General features: G+C 39.8%; 1 protein-coding gene across 5 annotated transcripts in view; it reads left to right on the top strand.

Annotated features, from left to right (window-relative positions):
- The window catches only part of LOC144693831 (arf-GAP with coiled-coil, ANK repeat and PH domain-containing protein 2-like), a 197425-nt gene that overhangs the window by 179065 nt on the left and 2890 nt on the right, over nucleotides 1-15470 (top strand). For all 5 annotated transcript variants that reach the window (XM_078563905.1, XM_078563904.1, XM_078563908.1 and 2 more), the window contains 2 exons: nucleotides 4095-4205; nucleotides 10270-10328. In XM_078563905.1, the coding sequence (XP_078420031.1) occupies nucleotides 4095-4205; nucleotides 10270-10328 (170 nt within the window). The remainder of the gene's footprint in view (nucleotides 1-4094; nucleotides 4206-10269; nucleotides 10329-15470) is intronic.

Below are 15470 nucleotides of genomic sequence, written 5' to 3'. Positions count from 1 at the left end.
CAACGGTAAAAAATAGATTTAAACAGATCCAGGCATGTCAAACACCTTGGACAGTAGAACTCAAAGTGACTTTTCCCAGCTTTGGTTCCTGTAGACAGCAGCTTAATGGAGGCTTTTCACACTTCTGGTAGATCTTGTAATGCCTTCCTTTCTATGACACACAGCCTCTTCTCCTTTATACATGCTTCTCCCTTTTAATGCAAATTCCATTGTTTCCATATGTTTTTGGAACTCTACTTTTCTCATAATATAAATATTTTCCTGGTGCCAATACTATCAATAACCTTTGGGAAAAATAAACACACTGACCTAGCTTCTCTGGCTAGGTGTAACATCCTACCATCTCTTTGAAATTCAAACCACCCTGATTTATCTAAAAATGCAAATTCTCCTCACTTCACCTTCTAAAACTTCAGCCATGTTTACGTATTTAGCATTTCAAACCTAGCTTCCCTTTGATAAGTCAAAGCCTCCAGACCAACTATCTCCAATTCAATTAAACCCCATACACACAGACAGACACACAGTGAAACTATCCAAACCCCACTGTTAACCTACTTTTACAATAAATCACAATAACATTATGAGAATTATTATGATTTCATGACACATCCCTCCTACAGTGTGACGCCCAGAACTGTACACAATACTCCAGCTGAGGTCTAACCAGTGTCTTATATAAATTCATCATAACCTCCCTGCCTTTGTACTCTATGCCCTGATTAATGAAGCCTAGAATACTGTATGCTTTAGAAACAGCTCTCTCTACCTATCCTGCCACCTTTAACGACTTATGTACAGATACACCCAGGTCTCTCTGCTCCTGCACACCTTTTACAATAGCACCCTTTATTTTATACTGTCTCTCCATGTTTTTTGTACCAAAGTGTATCACCTCAAACTTCTCCGCATTGAGCTTCATCTGCCACCTATCTGCCTGCTCCACCAGTGTGTCAATGTCCTTTTGAAGTTCTACGCTGTCCTCCTCCCAGTTTACAATTCTCCCAATTTTTGTGTCGTCCATAAACTTTGAAATTGTCCCCTGCACACCAAGATCAGATCATTTATATATATTAGAAAAAGCAAGGTTCCCAATACCGACCTCTGGGGAACTCCACTACAAACCTTCTTCCAACCCGAAAAATACCCATAACCATTTCTCTCTGTTTCCTATCCCCCAGCCAATTTTGTATTCATGTTGCTACTGTCCCTTTTATTCCATGACCTATAACTTTCCTCACAAGTTTGTTGTGGGGCTGTATCGAAAGCCTTTTGGAAGTCCATATACACCATATCAACAGCCTTGCAATAAAAGTTATTTCGGAAAGTTCACACAAATGAGAGAATGCCAAAGAGGATAACAATGAATTCTCCTCCACTGTTCACACTCTTGATAAGCAATAGGAAGGCTGGTACTTGTGCAATATTAAAATCTTCTGAAGGTACAAAAAAAATCTCAAAATAAATGGGATCAATTAAGCGCATAAGTTTAAGAATTGTTGTATGATTGGGTAAATGGGAGATAATGTATACAGTGCTAAGCAATGATGAAGGGATTTTTTTTTAAATGGCCCTCATCAAGTGTCTCATTACAGGATGGGGTTGCTAATTTAGAAGGAGATTCACCAAACCCAACTGGTATCTGACTGGTAACTAAACCTATAAAGTCAAATAAAATTATACAAAAGGTACAATACATCTATGTCTGAATTTCACAGAGGAGCCTATTGCTCGCGCCCTGCCCTGTTGCAGAAGTCGGATGCCAGGCAACCAGTTAAAACAAAGCTAACCCCACAGCAATAACATGCTGCCAGCAGGTTAAATAAGCTCACAGTGGGATTCCTGCCCCTGAATGGGAGGAAGTTGCACCCACGAGAGCAACTCTAGCAGTCCCAACAGTGCCAGAACTGAGTAGTGGATATGCTGGGACTGTAAGTAGGCCCACAGATGAAGATAGACATGGCACCCGGACCCAGGCAAGTCCTGGGTTTTGGGCGGGAGGGATTGAGGATCCGAGGAGTTTGGGGGTGTGGGTTTTGGAGTCTATGTGTGGAAGAACAGAGTGGGCCCTTCCCACTTTTTCCACAAAGTTGAGGGGGAAAAAAGGCCTTCTGACTCCTGCCTGCTTGCGCATACCAACTGCATTGTGGCATGGACAGCATAATATTTGGGTTAATTAGCTTGGTAACAAACTCAATTGCCCATTAATTATTTATTTAAAAATGGCAGGCAAGCTGCCGATTTTGATGCACACCTACCGTTTTGTCAGGACCAGGCTGGGGTTTGTTGGGAAGTCAGTGGGCTAGCCACCTGTCCTACTGCATGCCCTACTGCAAAAAACACATCTGGTGGGGGTGGGGAGGGGGGTGTGGCCATAAAGTCCAGCCCTATGCTTAACGAGCTCTCAATGTACTAAATATTAGTGTAATTTGTAGTGTGGAGATTAACTTGAGAGGGGGCTAAGCTTTGAGGTGTTGTTGGATAAGAATTTTTTTTTTACAATAGTAATCATCTGAAGCAAATACAAAGAACTCTGATTTTTTGAGAGACGTAATGAGTTCAGACTAACACTATCTGTAAATTTAAGTTTGACAAATGGGGTGGCAGTGGAAGAAACCCTTGTGATGTTTATGAATTGTGATATGGACGATTTTGGGTTTTCAGTGTATCCAGGGTAGCATGTTTTCACACTCAAAAAATTGATTCTTTAACGCAAATCACTGTCCTTGAGTATCTTGTGGCTCTTGTCCTTGGTGGTAGAGGTTGTGATGCTGAAAGGTGCTGTGAAAGTTAACGTAATGAATTGTCGCAATTACATTAAGCTTCTGGTCAGTGGTGGGCTCACCCATCCCCCAGAATGTCCATGGTGGCTGAGTTGACAAATGTAATTCTGTGGAACATCAGTTGATTAAACCTTCTCTTGTTGGAGATGGTCATTACCTGAAGCTTATGTTGTGTCATTGTTACCTGATATTTGTCAGCCCCATTTGAATGTTCTTCAGGTCCTTCTGTAGGCTGACTTGGGCTACTTGAGAGCAGAAGAATTGTGAATGGGGTTGAACAGTGTAAAATCAACTGCCACCAGCCCCAACTCAGTAGGCGGTTGGGTCATGGACCCTGAGAAATTTTTGTAGTGATGTTCTGGGACTGCAATGATTACCTTTCAACTCAACCACAACCACCTTCCTTTGTGTTCAGTATGGCAGCAGCCATTGGAAGATTTTTCCTTTGACCCCTATTGACCTCAGTTTTTCTAGGGCTCCTCGGTGCTGTTTCAGTCGAAAACTATGAGGATGTCCTATAGTTATGGAGAATGAGAGGTCCTTAGTGTTCCCTTGGGCATGCCACTGGCTATGCTTTGTTAAGCTGAAACATGTTCATTTATTCCTACTCAGCTTTTTAATCCTTCAGCCATCTACTATCAAGCTGAGTAATTTGCTTTAAAAATTGATTAATTACCTGGGCTGTGCTGGCTTCCCCATGTTAAAGTGTTTAATAATGTTATCCCTTATGGTTGCTAGCAATTTATAGGTTACCTGGCTTATTACTTTCCCTTTTCTTAATAGGAATGTACCATTCATCCTCTCCAATACTTGATAAATTATTTTCAAAGCGTTTTTAGAAAACCGTAACAACAAATAAATGTTTTATACAATGTGACAGTACCTGAGTTGGTAGGACCATAGAAATATATTAAGAAAAACAACCAATAAAGAGTGAACAAAGTAAAATATAAGGTTGTGTAAATGCTTTGGAACTGTGCGGGGTGTGCAGAAAAAAACCCTGCAGAACATTTTCTCTTTGTTAAAAGGTTTGGGTGGTGTTGATAATTCAGAGCCTCTCAATATTCTCTACCCCATGAAAAGGCACCTGCCCTGTATCATGTACCTCCCCAAAATAGTACTGATAAAACAAGGGGCATAGAGATCACATCTGTACTTTACCATTGTGTTTGTGTGCTGTGTCCTTGTGCTGCTTTGAATTGGAAAAATTTGAATAATAAATTAAAATATGCATTCCAGTATTCAATTGTTTGGAAAATTGAGTGCATTTAATTTGCATCAAAACAATTATATTTTGTGTCTTTACCTTAGGCAAGTTTGTTTATTTCTGAAGCGAGGAGCTGATCAAGGTGCATTAGATGAAGGAATGAAGGACCCACTCACCATTGCTATAGAAGCCGCAAATGCAGATATAGTTACATTGTATGTATCATATTTATGGTGTTTATACATGGTTTTCATTATGCTTATGTTGGAATTAGGACATAGGAACAGGAGGTAGACTATTCAATCTCTTGAGCCTGTTCCATCATTCATTAAGATCATGGCTAATCTGTGGCCTAATTCTATTTACCTGCCTTGGCTCAATATCCTCGGTTAGCAAAAATATATCAATCTCCGATTTAAACTTATTAACTGAGGTAGCCTGTATGGCTTCTTTGTGGGAGAGTTTTTAAAATTCGTTCATAGGATCTGGCCATCGCTGGCTAGGCCAGCACTTATTGCCAATCCCTAATTGCCCTTGAGAAAGTGGTGGTGAGCTGCTGCCTTGAGCTGCTGCCTTGAACTGCTGCAGTCCACGGGTTGCAGGTACACCTACAGTGCTGTTAGGGAGGAAGTTCCAGGATTTTGACCCAGTGACAATGAAAGAACAACGATATATTTCCAAGTCAAGATGGTGTGTGGCTTGGAGGGGATCTTCCAGGTGATGGTGTTCCCATATATCTGCTGCCCTTGCCTTTCTAGATGGTAGTGGTCGTGGGTTTGGAAGGTGCTGTTTAAGGAGCTTTGTTGAGGTCTTGCAGTGCATCTTGTAGATGGTAGGGTAAAATGTTTCTCTCTCTCGCTCTCTCTTGCGCGCTCTCTCTCTCCTCTCCCGCTCTCTCTCCCCCTCTATCTATATCTCTATAATCCTGTGAATTCTTCAAAACCCTACTATTAAACAAATTGTGCCCTAACCTTTGACATTCCAGGCCACTTTGTGTAACCTCTCCTCATTAGCAAAGTCAAAGTATGTACTTTTTATTCAAATTATTCATGTTTCATATGTAGAGTAAAATAATAAATTCATCTGAATCTTGTTTGATGTTTTAACAGTTTAAACAGTGAGACCTTGGGACAGTTTAAACAGCGAGACCTCGGGACAGTTTAAACAGCGAGACCTCGGGACGGTTTAAACAGCGGGACCTCGGGACGGTTTAAACAGCGGGACCTCGGGACGGTTTAAACAGCGGGACCTCGGGACGGTTTAAACAGCGGGATCTCGGGACGGTTTAAACAGCGAGACCTCGGGACGGTTTAAACAGCGAGACCTCGGGACGGTTTAAACAGCGAGACCTCGGGACGGTTTAAACAGCGAGACCTCGGGACGGTTTAAACAGCGAGACCTCGGGACGGTTTAAACAGCGAGACTTTGGGGCGGTTTCTTTTTTTTAAAAAAAGAAAGAAACTTAAATAACTTTCTACTTGGCTTAAATTTAGGGTAAGGGTATTTTAACTAAAGGTATGGCAGGGGAGCTCAGTCCTGTGCGTTGCACAGCCTGCAGAATATGGGAAGTCTTAAATGCTCCTGGCAGTCTGGATGACCACACCTGCAGGCAGTGCCACCGGTTTGACCAGCTTGAGGGTCGGCTGGAGGCAGAGCAGTGCTTCCGCGAGGCTGAGAGTTCCGTGGATAGCATGTTTTTAGATGTGGTCACCCCACAATTTAAGGAGGTGCAGTCAGAGAAGGAATGGGTGACCACTAGTCAGAAGAAGGGAGGCAGGCAGGTAGACAGGAAAGCCCCAGAACGCATCTTACTCAAGAACAGGTTTTCTGTATTGGAAAATGGTGAGAGTGACAGTTCCTCTGAAGAGTGCAGCCAGAGCTCAGCTGCACAAGGAGGGGGGAGAAAGAGGGGAAGAGCAATGGTGGTTTGACAGCAATGACAGGCATTTCTGCGGCCGCAGACATGACTCCAGGAATGTGTGTTGCCTCCCTGGGGCCAGGGAGACTGCAGGGCATTCTGAAGGGGGAGGTTGAATAGTGAGAGATCGTGGTTCACATTGGTACCAACGACATAGATAGAAAGAGAGATAAGGTCCTTCAAGAAGAATTTAGGGAGCTAGGTAGCTGATTGAAAAGCAGGACCTCAAAGGTTGTAATCTCTGGATTACTCCCGATGCCATGTGCTAGTGAATATAGGAATAAGTGGATAGAGCAGATGAATGCGTGGCTGAAGAGTTGGTGCAGGAGGGAGGGCTTTAGGCTCCTGGATCACTGGGTCCGTTTCTGGAGAAGGTGGGACCTGTACAAGTCCAACAGGTTGCACCTGAACCAGAATGGGACCAACATCCTTGCTAGTGCTGTTGGTGGGGGGTTTAAACTAATTTGGCAGAGGGATGGGATACGGAGTAGAGGTATAGTAGGGGGTGATGCACAGACAAGCATAGAAGAAAAATTGCATCAGTCTGGAAGGCAGAGTGTATATTGTCAAGTTAAAATGCAAGGGAGCATGGCAAGGCTGGATTGCATTTATTTTAATGCAAGGAGTCTTGCATGTAAGGCAGATGAGTTGAATGTGTTGATTAATACATGAGGATATGATATTATTGCTATGACGGAGACATGGTTGAGGGGGGGCTAGGACTGGCAGCTCAATATCCTGAGCGATAGAATCTTCAGGTGAGACGGGGGAGGGGATGTAAAAGAGGAGATGGTGTTGCAATATTGATCAAGGAGTCAATTACTGCAATAAAGAGGGATGACATCTTACAAGGCTCCTCAAATGAGGCCATATGGGTAGAACTTAAACACAAAAAGGGGGAAATCACACTACTGGGAGTGTACTATAGACCCCCAAACAGTCAGGGAGAGATAGATGGGCAGATATGTAGGCAAATCTCAGAGAAGTGTAAAAATAATAGAGTAATTATAGTAGGGGATTTCAACTTCCCCAACGTTAACTGGGGTAGTCTTAGTGTAAAAGGCTTAGAGGGTTGGAATTCTTAAAATGTATCCAGGAGAGCTTTTTAAGCCAGCACATAGAAAGTCCTACAAGAGACTTTCTTGTCTCTGGTGCTGGAGCTAATTTTAGGGAATGAAGCCGGGCAAGTGGTAGAAGTGTCAGCGGGGGAACATTTCGCTGATAGTGACCATAACTCAGTAAGGTTTAAGCTAGTTATGGAAAAGGACAAAGATGGACTGGAAATAAAGGTTCTGAATTGGGGGAAGGCCGATTTTAATATGAAAAGATAGGATCTGGCCAAATTGGACTGGGGGCAGCTACTTGTAGGAAAATCTACATCAGAGCAGTGGAAGTTATTCAAAAAGGAAATAGTGAGAGTTCAGGGCCAACATGTTCCCATAAAGATGAAGGGTGGAACAACAAGTTCAGAGAACCCTGGATGTTGAGGAATGTACAGGATTGAATAAGGGGAAAAAAGGGAAGCTTATGGTAGATACCAAGGGCTCAAAACAGCGGAAGCCCTAGAGGAATATAGAAAGTGCAGGGGTTAAAATTACGAGAGCGAAGAGGGGGCATGAAAAAATACTGGCAGGTAAAATAAAGGAAAATCCAAAGGTGTTTTATAAGTATGTTAGGGGCAAGAGGGTAGCCAGGGAAAGAGTAGGGCCCATTAGGGACCAAAGTGGCAATCTGTGTGGGGAGCTGGAAGACGTAGGTGATGTTTTAAAAGAATACTTTCCATTTGTGTTCACTACAGAGACAGACGATGTAAGTATAGAAATCAGGGAGGGGGGCTGTGATATACTTGAACAAATTAGCATTGAGAGGGAGGAAGTTTTAGCAGGCTTAAAAGTGGATAAATCCCCAGGCCCAGATGAGATGTATCCCAGGCTGCTGGGATACATTGCAGGGGCCCTGACGTTAATTTTCAAAACCTCTCTGGCCACAGGAGAGGTGCCAGGGGCCTGGAGGACAGCTAATGTGATACTATTAAAAGGATGGTAGGGATAAACCGGGGAACTATAGGACAGTTAGTCTAACATCAGTGGTAGGGAAACTTTTCTGAGGGACAGAATTAATTTCTACTTGGAGAGGCAAGGAATAATCAAGGATAGTCAGCATGGCTTTGTCAGGGGGAGATCGTGTCTAACAAATTTGATTGAATTTTTGGAGGAGATGACTAATTGTGTAGATGAGGGTAGTGCAGTTCATATAGTCTACATGGACTTCGGTAAAGGTTTTGAGAAGGTCTTGCATAGGAGACTGGGCCATGGGGTCCAGGGTAATTTGGCAAAATGGATCCAAAAATTAGCTTAGTGGCAGGAGGCAGTGGGTGATGGTCGAAGGCTGTTTTTGTGACTGGAAGCCTGTGTCCAGTGGAGTACCACAGGGCTCGGTGCTGGGTCCTTTGCTGTTTATCGTGTACATTTATAATCTTGGCATGAGTGTAGGAGGTATGATCAGTAAGTTCGCAGATGACATGAAAATTGGTGATGTGGTAAATAACGAGGAGGGAAGCCTTAGCCGACAGGACGATATAGACAAGCTGGTCAGGTGGGCTGAACAGTGGCCAATGGAATTTAATCCTGAAAAGTGTGAGGTGATGCATGTTGGGAGGACTAACAAGGCAAGGGAGTACACGATGAATGGTAGGACCCTAGGAAGTACAGAGGATCAGAGGGACCTTGGTTTGCATGTTCATAGATCTTTGAAGACAGCAGGACAGGTGGATAAGGTGGTTAAAATGGCATATGGGATACCTGCCTTTATTAGTCGAGGCACTGAACACAAGAGCAGGGAGGTTATGATGGAGTTGTACAAAACATTAGTTAGGCTGCATCTGGAGTACTGTGTGCAGTTCTGGTCGCCACACTATAGGAAGGATGTGATTGCACTGGAGAGGGTGCAGAAGAGATTCACCAAGATGTTACCCGGGCTGGAGCGTTTCACCTATGAAGAGAGATTGGATAGGCTGGTGTTGTTTTTCTTGGAGCAGAGAGGCTGAGGGGGGGACCTGACTGAGGTGTACAAAATTATGAGGGGCATAGATAGGGTAGATGGGAAGATACTTTACCCTTTAGTGGACGTGTCAATAACCAGGAGGCATAGATTTAAGGTGAGGGGCAGGAGGTTTAGAGAGGCTCAGAGGATAAGTTTTTTCACCCAGAGGGTGGGGGGTATCTAGACCTCGCTGCCTGAAAGGGTGGTAGAGGCGGGAACCCTCACAACATTTAAGAAGTATTTAGATGAATATTTGAAATGCCATAGCATATAAGGCTACGGGCCATGTGCTGGAAAATGGGATTAGAGTAGATAGGGGCTTGATGACCAGCGTGGACACAATGGACCGAAGGGACTCTTTCTGTGCTGTAAACTCGATGACACTATGACATTCTAAAATGGGTCAGCAAATCTTCATCTTTTTGAGCACATTCAACTGTCACTTTTTGAGATTCTTATACAGGTGCTCCATTTTGTTTCTGATTACTTCCGTTATTGTCAGTCAAGTTCTGTTGCCCTTCAAATAAGGAATTACATTTGATTGCTATTCCCTTGTATAAACTGCTCTAGAGTTTATTAATTTCCTCAAAACGACTTCAGTTCCTCAATTATTGGCTCCCATGCTACTAATTGCCCTAGAGTGTTGTTCGCCCATCGCAGAGATTTATTTATAAATCAGGTCCTTAAAAGTACTGGTCTTTCCAAGTGGAATTTCCTGCTCTCTTCTCTTTGAAGCACTCTGGCTTCTAAGAAACCCGAAAGTTTAAAAATACAAGTTTGGAGAAAGAACAGATGGAAACCACTGCAATGAAACATTTCAGCAATTGTGTCAGAAAATTTTTCTAGGCAGCTCTTACTTATTTTGAAATAAGTTTGAGGTTCATGTTCAAAGTCTGCCCTGTTTTTGAACTGCCCCTCTTTCTAACATCCTATTGTTCGGTTTGTTAGATGAATTTTTATAGGTAAGTGTTGCTCATCAGTTGCAGTGTCAGCAGCTTTCCCTGGTAAACAAAGTGAAGATAAAATCCAGAATGAAGTCTTCCATATAATAGTATTGAAGAAGTCACCTGACCAAAATGGAAGATCATAAAATTAAAATGACCGTACCAGCAGTCGATTGTTATTTGTTATAGTAATCATTCTAAAAATGGTTTAATTTCATCCAATTTGGGTGGGGGTGTGTGTACGCGCGTCTGTGTGTATAAACAGTTGAAAAAGGTACATTTATTGTCACCAAACAAATATTACCTAGGTGCAATTAGTTGGTTCTATCACAGTTTATTATATGCCTTTGCAAATAACTACTTTTGTTTTCATAGGTTACGTCTAGCAAAGATGAATGATGAGATGCGAGAATCTGAAGGCCTTGGACAGTCAGGTCAATATTCCAATAACAGTCACACAGAGATGCAATATAAAAAATGCATGCAGGAATTTATTAGCTTGCAGCTACAAGATTCTTGAGTCTTGTCAAATAAAGGGTTATCTAAGCACCCACTGACAGGGGGTGGGGGAAGTGGTGGGAGCCTCATTACCTTGTCATTTGGCAGGTGATGCCATACTTAAAGAATGTATCTCACCTAATTGGAGGACCAGTATGGTAACCAGGTAAATTCCAAGAAAGAGAGTATCTCTTACAATCAGAAAAAAGCAGATACCAAAGTTATTTGGTAAACATAAGCAATGCACCTCAAAAAACATTCAGTATTTAGTTGCATTTTCTGTATATTTTGATCTTCTATATCACAGAATCTGCAGAGTTTGAAGTTTTGTAAAAGTTAAATTATACTTGAAGTACTGAAATTAAGATTGTGACTTTTATTGGAGTGACTAGAGATTTCTCCTTAGGTTTTTCTTTCCCCACTCCGATCCAAAGGCTCCGATGCTTGCATAGTGTGGTAAGATGGGCACCGACAGCCCCCTGATACCTCACCATTCTTTGTATTAGTCCAGCCGAAAGTTAAGCAAACATGGAGTGCCTCACAGCCAATTCCAAATCTCTCCTTGCCCAATGCCCATAAACACTTTCCAGGAGGAGTCACTAGATAACAATCAGGAGTAGAAACTCTGCTGACTTTTTTTAAGCCCAGGTTCTTGGAAGGCAATATTAGCACTCCACTGACTCAACATGGATTGAGATTCAAAGCTGCAATCATCTAATTTGAATGTTTTAGTACCACATTAGATGGTGCATTTATCCAGTTGGCCATCAGAGGTGCAATAGTTTCTAGAGGTTTTTTTCCCTGTTATATGCAAGATTTTTTTCTTGCACTTTACTCCCAATAGACCCTTGATGAAAAAATGTTTTTTTAAATTTGTTATGCCTTTGAATTTCTTGGCTGAGGTTTGAATCTTGTGTGAAGTCACTGGGAAGAATTCATGATCAATCAATAAGCCACAATGCATAAACATAACACATTATGGCTCTTGGCTGCCTGGTTTAGATATAATATAATTATCAGAAAAGTCTAAGAAAATCTTGCTATTGAATGAGTTTTGAAATATACACGTGTGTTTATTTTTAATTATGTTCCTATAAGGAAATGCAGTGTAAATGGAAAATATTGTAATTTTACCCAGTTTCTTTTTTTACTATGCTGTTACTTTTATTTGTCAGGAAAGGATAGTAAGTTGTGAACATTTTAAGTATTAAGGTGTTTTGATTTCTTTGGATTTTTTTAAATTCGAGTTAATTCAGATACTTCAAAAATAAAGCCATATTTTTCTCTGAATATTAGCAAGTTTTATGAACCCATCTCATTTTTGCATTTGGTTTTGTTTGGTTTTCCTTTTGGCAATTTAACATTTGTAAAATATTCCCAGGATTGAAATTTAACCCAGTCATACAAAATTAGGTACAGTAGTGACATTTTAAAATTTGTTTTGAGACGTCAATAAAAGGGAAATTATGAATTGGGAAATAATTGCTTAAATATGAAAGGTATTCATAATAGATGAGCGGTAATGTTAGGAAGTTATCAGAAAGCATTGCATTGTTACTTGAGATTCTGTAAGTTGCCGTAACAATTCTGTAGCTGTAGACCATATCTTGTTGATAGTTATAAACTTTACTATGATAAATACTCTGAGTTCTGTAGTTTACTAATAAGAGACAACAAGATAAAAAGTTATGCACTGCTGAAAGAAAGCCATATGAAACACTCTGTTTAGCTTTTATATTTAGCTTTTAGTTGTCAATCACGAAAGACAAGTTGGTGCTCGCAAGTACATCTGTTTGTTTCTTGTTATTGATTTTATTCTTATCTGCACTGTATGTGTCTTTTTGTACATTGTGTGCCTTTCTGAGTTCCTAATCTGGATGGTAATGGCAGCATTACTGTATGTATGTACTTTCTGCATTTTAAATGCAGCATTATTGTAAAAAAAAAATGCAGTTACTGATGTAGGCTTTTATTTTTTCTTGAGGTAAAGACTGTAAATGTGTTGCCACTAAATGTTAAAAATTAGCTTTTTTAAAAAAAAAGTTTAGCCTGCATTAATATTCCAAAGTTTATGCTACTTTAGACATCTGTAAAACGTTATGCATATCTTAAGATGAGTTAATTCGGACTCTTGCAGTTGTATTGGTATTTTCAGAAACTAATTGTTCTCTCCAAACTCTTCCTATTACTTTTAATATGACTATATTACCTTGACAGAAGATTTTCAATTATTTATGTTGATTGCAAACTCACTAAATGCATTTAAATTGCCCTTTCATATTGTGTCATATTTTTGGTTTACAGGCTGATTCTCTTAAAACAAGCTTTAACTTCAGATACTTTTTGAAATATCTTTTCTAACATATGCAGGTCATCTTTGGGGATTGATTAATCTGTTCCTTATACTGAATGGCATAAGGTTTCAGTACTTCCCTGAAAATTACTTAAGCTGCAGTGTGCTCTGGGAAGTTTAAGATCAAGTTGTCAGACATTTAAATGAGTAATGGCTGCAATTTTTTTTTCAAATTTTTATGTATGGCGAAATCTACGTGTGGGGGAGCATAGTTTTATGCCATAAGTGCAAATGGACAAAAATTAATTGTATTCAAACTTGCAGGTAGTTTTGATTGTATTTAAACATAAGCAACAAATTACAACTTGCAATTAGTTATGATTTTGCTTCTATCAGGGTTATATATGGATCTGAAAAAGCAAAACTCCCAATTTGTTCTCAACTTAGCTATTGCTAATGGCCATTATTCTGGTTACAAGTAGTTCTTGTTTTCACAAACCTTAGTACTTCCCATATCTACTAATTTATATCACTGCTTTTAAGATACTGATTTCTGATTCACTGCAAAAGATACTTGTTTGGTTCAAAAACAAATGAAATGAACCCTAATAATCCTCCTGTTTTTCAGTTTTCATTTTCAGATGGTAGAATTAATAGAAATACTGGCATAATTGGAAACAAAATGAAACATGGAACTTTTACATTACTCTCTGTAGAGTGCAAGTGCTCCCAAGTCCTTATTTGTGAATATCATTGATTTTACTCTAAATATCCAACATACTTCAATAAGATTTTAATTATTTGAATTCTAAAAAATTATTTCTTTCAAAAAAATTAACATCAGATAGCTTTATATTAGACTAGTATGATGGAAGCATGAGATTTTAATTGAATTACATTAATATATGTCAGCGGTGTCACATTAAGCTCAATTTAATTGATTAGTAACTGCATTATAATAATGCATACCATCAACTTGAATATGCACTTGGTCTGATAAATGCTCTTATAATTTCATTTAGGCTTGCTAGAATTGGGGGTGGTCTTTGTTTATTAAAGGCATCTTATTTATTCACTTTTTCCAATTGGCTCTCTTCCCATTTTTCCTGACTTTTCCAATCCAACACACACCATCTGTGATCAAGGGGACAAGCTGCTTCCAACCGCCTCTCAGTGCCTCTTAGGAGATGTCCCTTGCCTGATGTGTTGTAATAGTATCAAGCCGAGTCACTTTTCCTTTACTTCTCTGTGGGTTGCAATAGTCTCCACCTGATACTTATCCAAAACAATGCAGATAAGGTTAGAATTTGGTAGTTTAGCAAATTAGGATTGCACAAACAAAAGGTACCATAAAGTGATGAGACTAAACTTTGATGCTCTGCTGAGCTTTTGCATGTCAATGAGTAACTTTTCCTCACAGGAAGAAAAAGTGAAAGGGAGAGGTTTTCTCGGGCTGCTGTTTGTGTAATTTGATGAATGATTCAGAGCCACGTTGGTTGAGTCTTGGCAACAGGTTAACCATAGGTGGTTCAAGGGCTACAAAACCCAGGAAGAAAACGTATTTGGAGTTGAGGTTAAATTAGAGGGTAAATAATCTCCCCAAAATGCAAGGATAGGCACATATCTTAACGTAGAATTAGCGGTCAAATAAAGAATTTGAAAGTTTTGAAGCAAGTATTCAAAAGTTGAAGCTGTCATCACAATCTTTCATACAAGCTGTCTCTTGATTCTTGTACTCTTAATTTCTATTTTTGCTGCTCTGAGGTTCATACAGGTATGGTAGTTATTACCTTGTGTGGTGTCTACATTTCTTTTTCAGTATTGTAAGCTACTTACTGATCATGCCAGAAATTTTTGTGTGTCATTTTTCTATATCACTATTTTACATTTGGACTGGTTATCTGCTGCTCACAAGCATTTTTATCTAAATCGATTGACACCTAGCATCATTTTTGAATTTCCTGCAAATTAATTATTGTGAATTCCTGCGAGATGGCAAATTATGCTCAATAAACATTGTTACAGCTAGCTACGTTGTAATGAAAATCCCATAGCCCTTTAAGATATAATGAGGCTTTTCGGCATCGTGTATGATTCTATATTTCTTCTCTGTTGATATAAGTGTGGTATTCTGTGGAGGGTGATGAATTACTGGGTAATTGCTATGAAGACCAACGTCCTGGCTGTAATTCAAACAAAATGGTGTAGATTAAAAAACCTTTAAATACAAAAAGTATTGGCAATCTGGTGCAGGATTGCAGTACACAGATTTGGACTCGAGATTCAGTTTGGGAGCAAGTAATTGAGTTTAATTGTTGTGGTTTGGTTTGATGCCATCTGAGCTTGTAGATTTGATTTTTGTCCTTTAATTCACTCCCAGCTATCCATTTTCCTCTGTAGAGTGGGTCAAAATATACTGCTATACTTGAAGAGTTAGCCTCCTTTTACTTCAGATTTTATTAAAGCTGTTTGACATACCTTGCCAATACTTTGCAAAATATTTAATAAGAAAATATCAACAATAACATTGTTGCACCTTTAATGTTTTTTTTAAAAAGTTCCAAAATGCATCAAATGGGCATTGATACTAAAAGAGTTGAGAGAAAACAAAAGGATGATTTAGAGATGACTTTTAGAAGAAGTATGAAAACAAAGTGTGTTTAGAAAATAGGGCGAATGTCATTTTATGTTTTGTAAAGTACGAGGGAAATTACATGAGGTTAATTCCAACAAGGTAGACTACATAGGAGCAGTGATGTCATAAAATGGAGTGTTTGACAATGTT

The sequence above is a fragment of the Cetorhinus maximus genome, chromosome 19 (assembly GCF_964194155.1).
Source record: "Cetorhinus maximus chromosome 19, sCetMax3.hap1.1, whole genome shotgun sequence".
Taxonomy (NCBI): Eukaryota; Metazoa; Chordata; class Chondrichthyes; order Lamniformes; family Cetorhinidae; genus Cetorhinus; species Cetorhinus maximus.
Note: the sequence above shows the minus strand (reverse complement) of the source record. Positions and strands in the feature narration are given on the sequence as shown.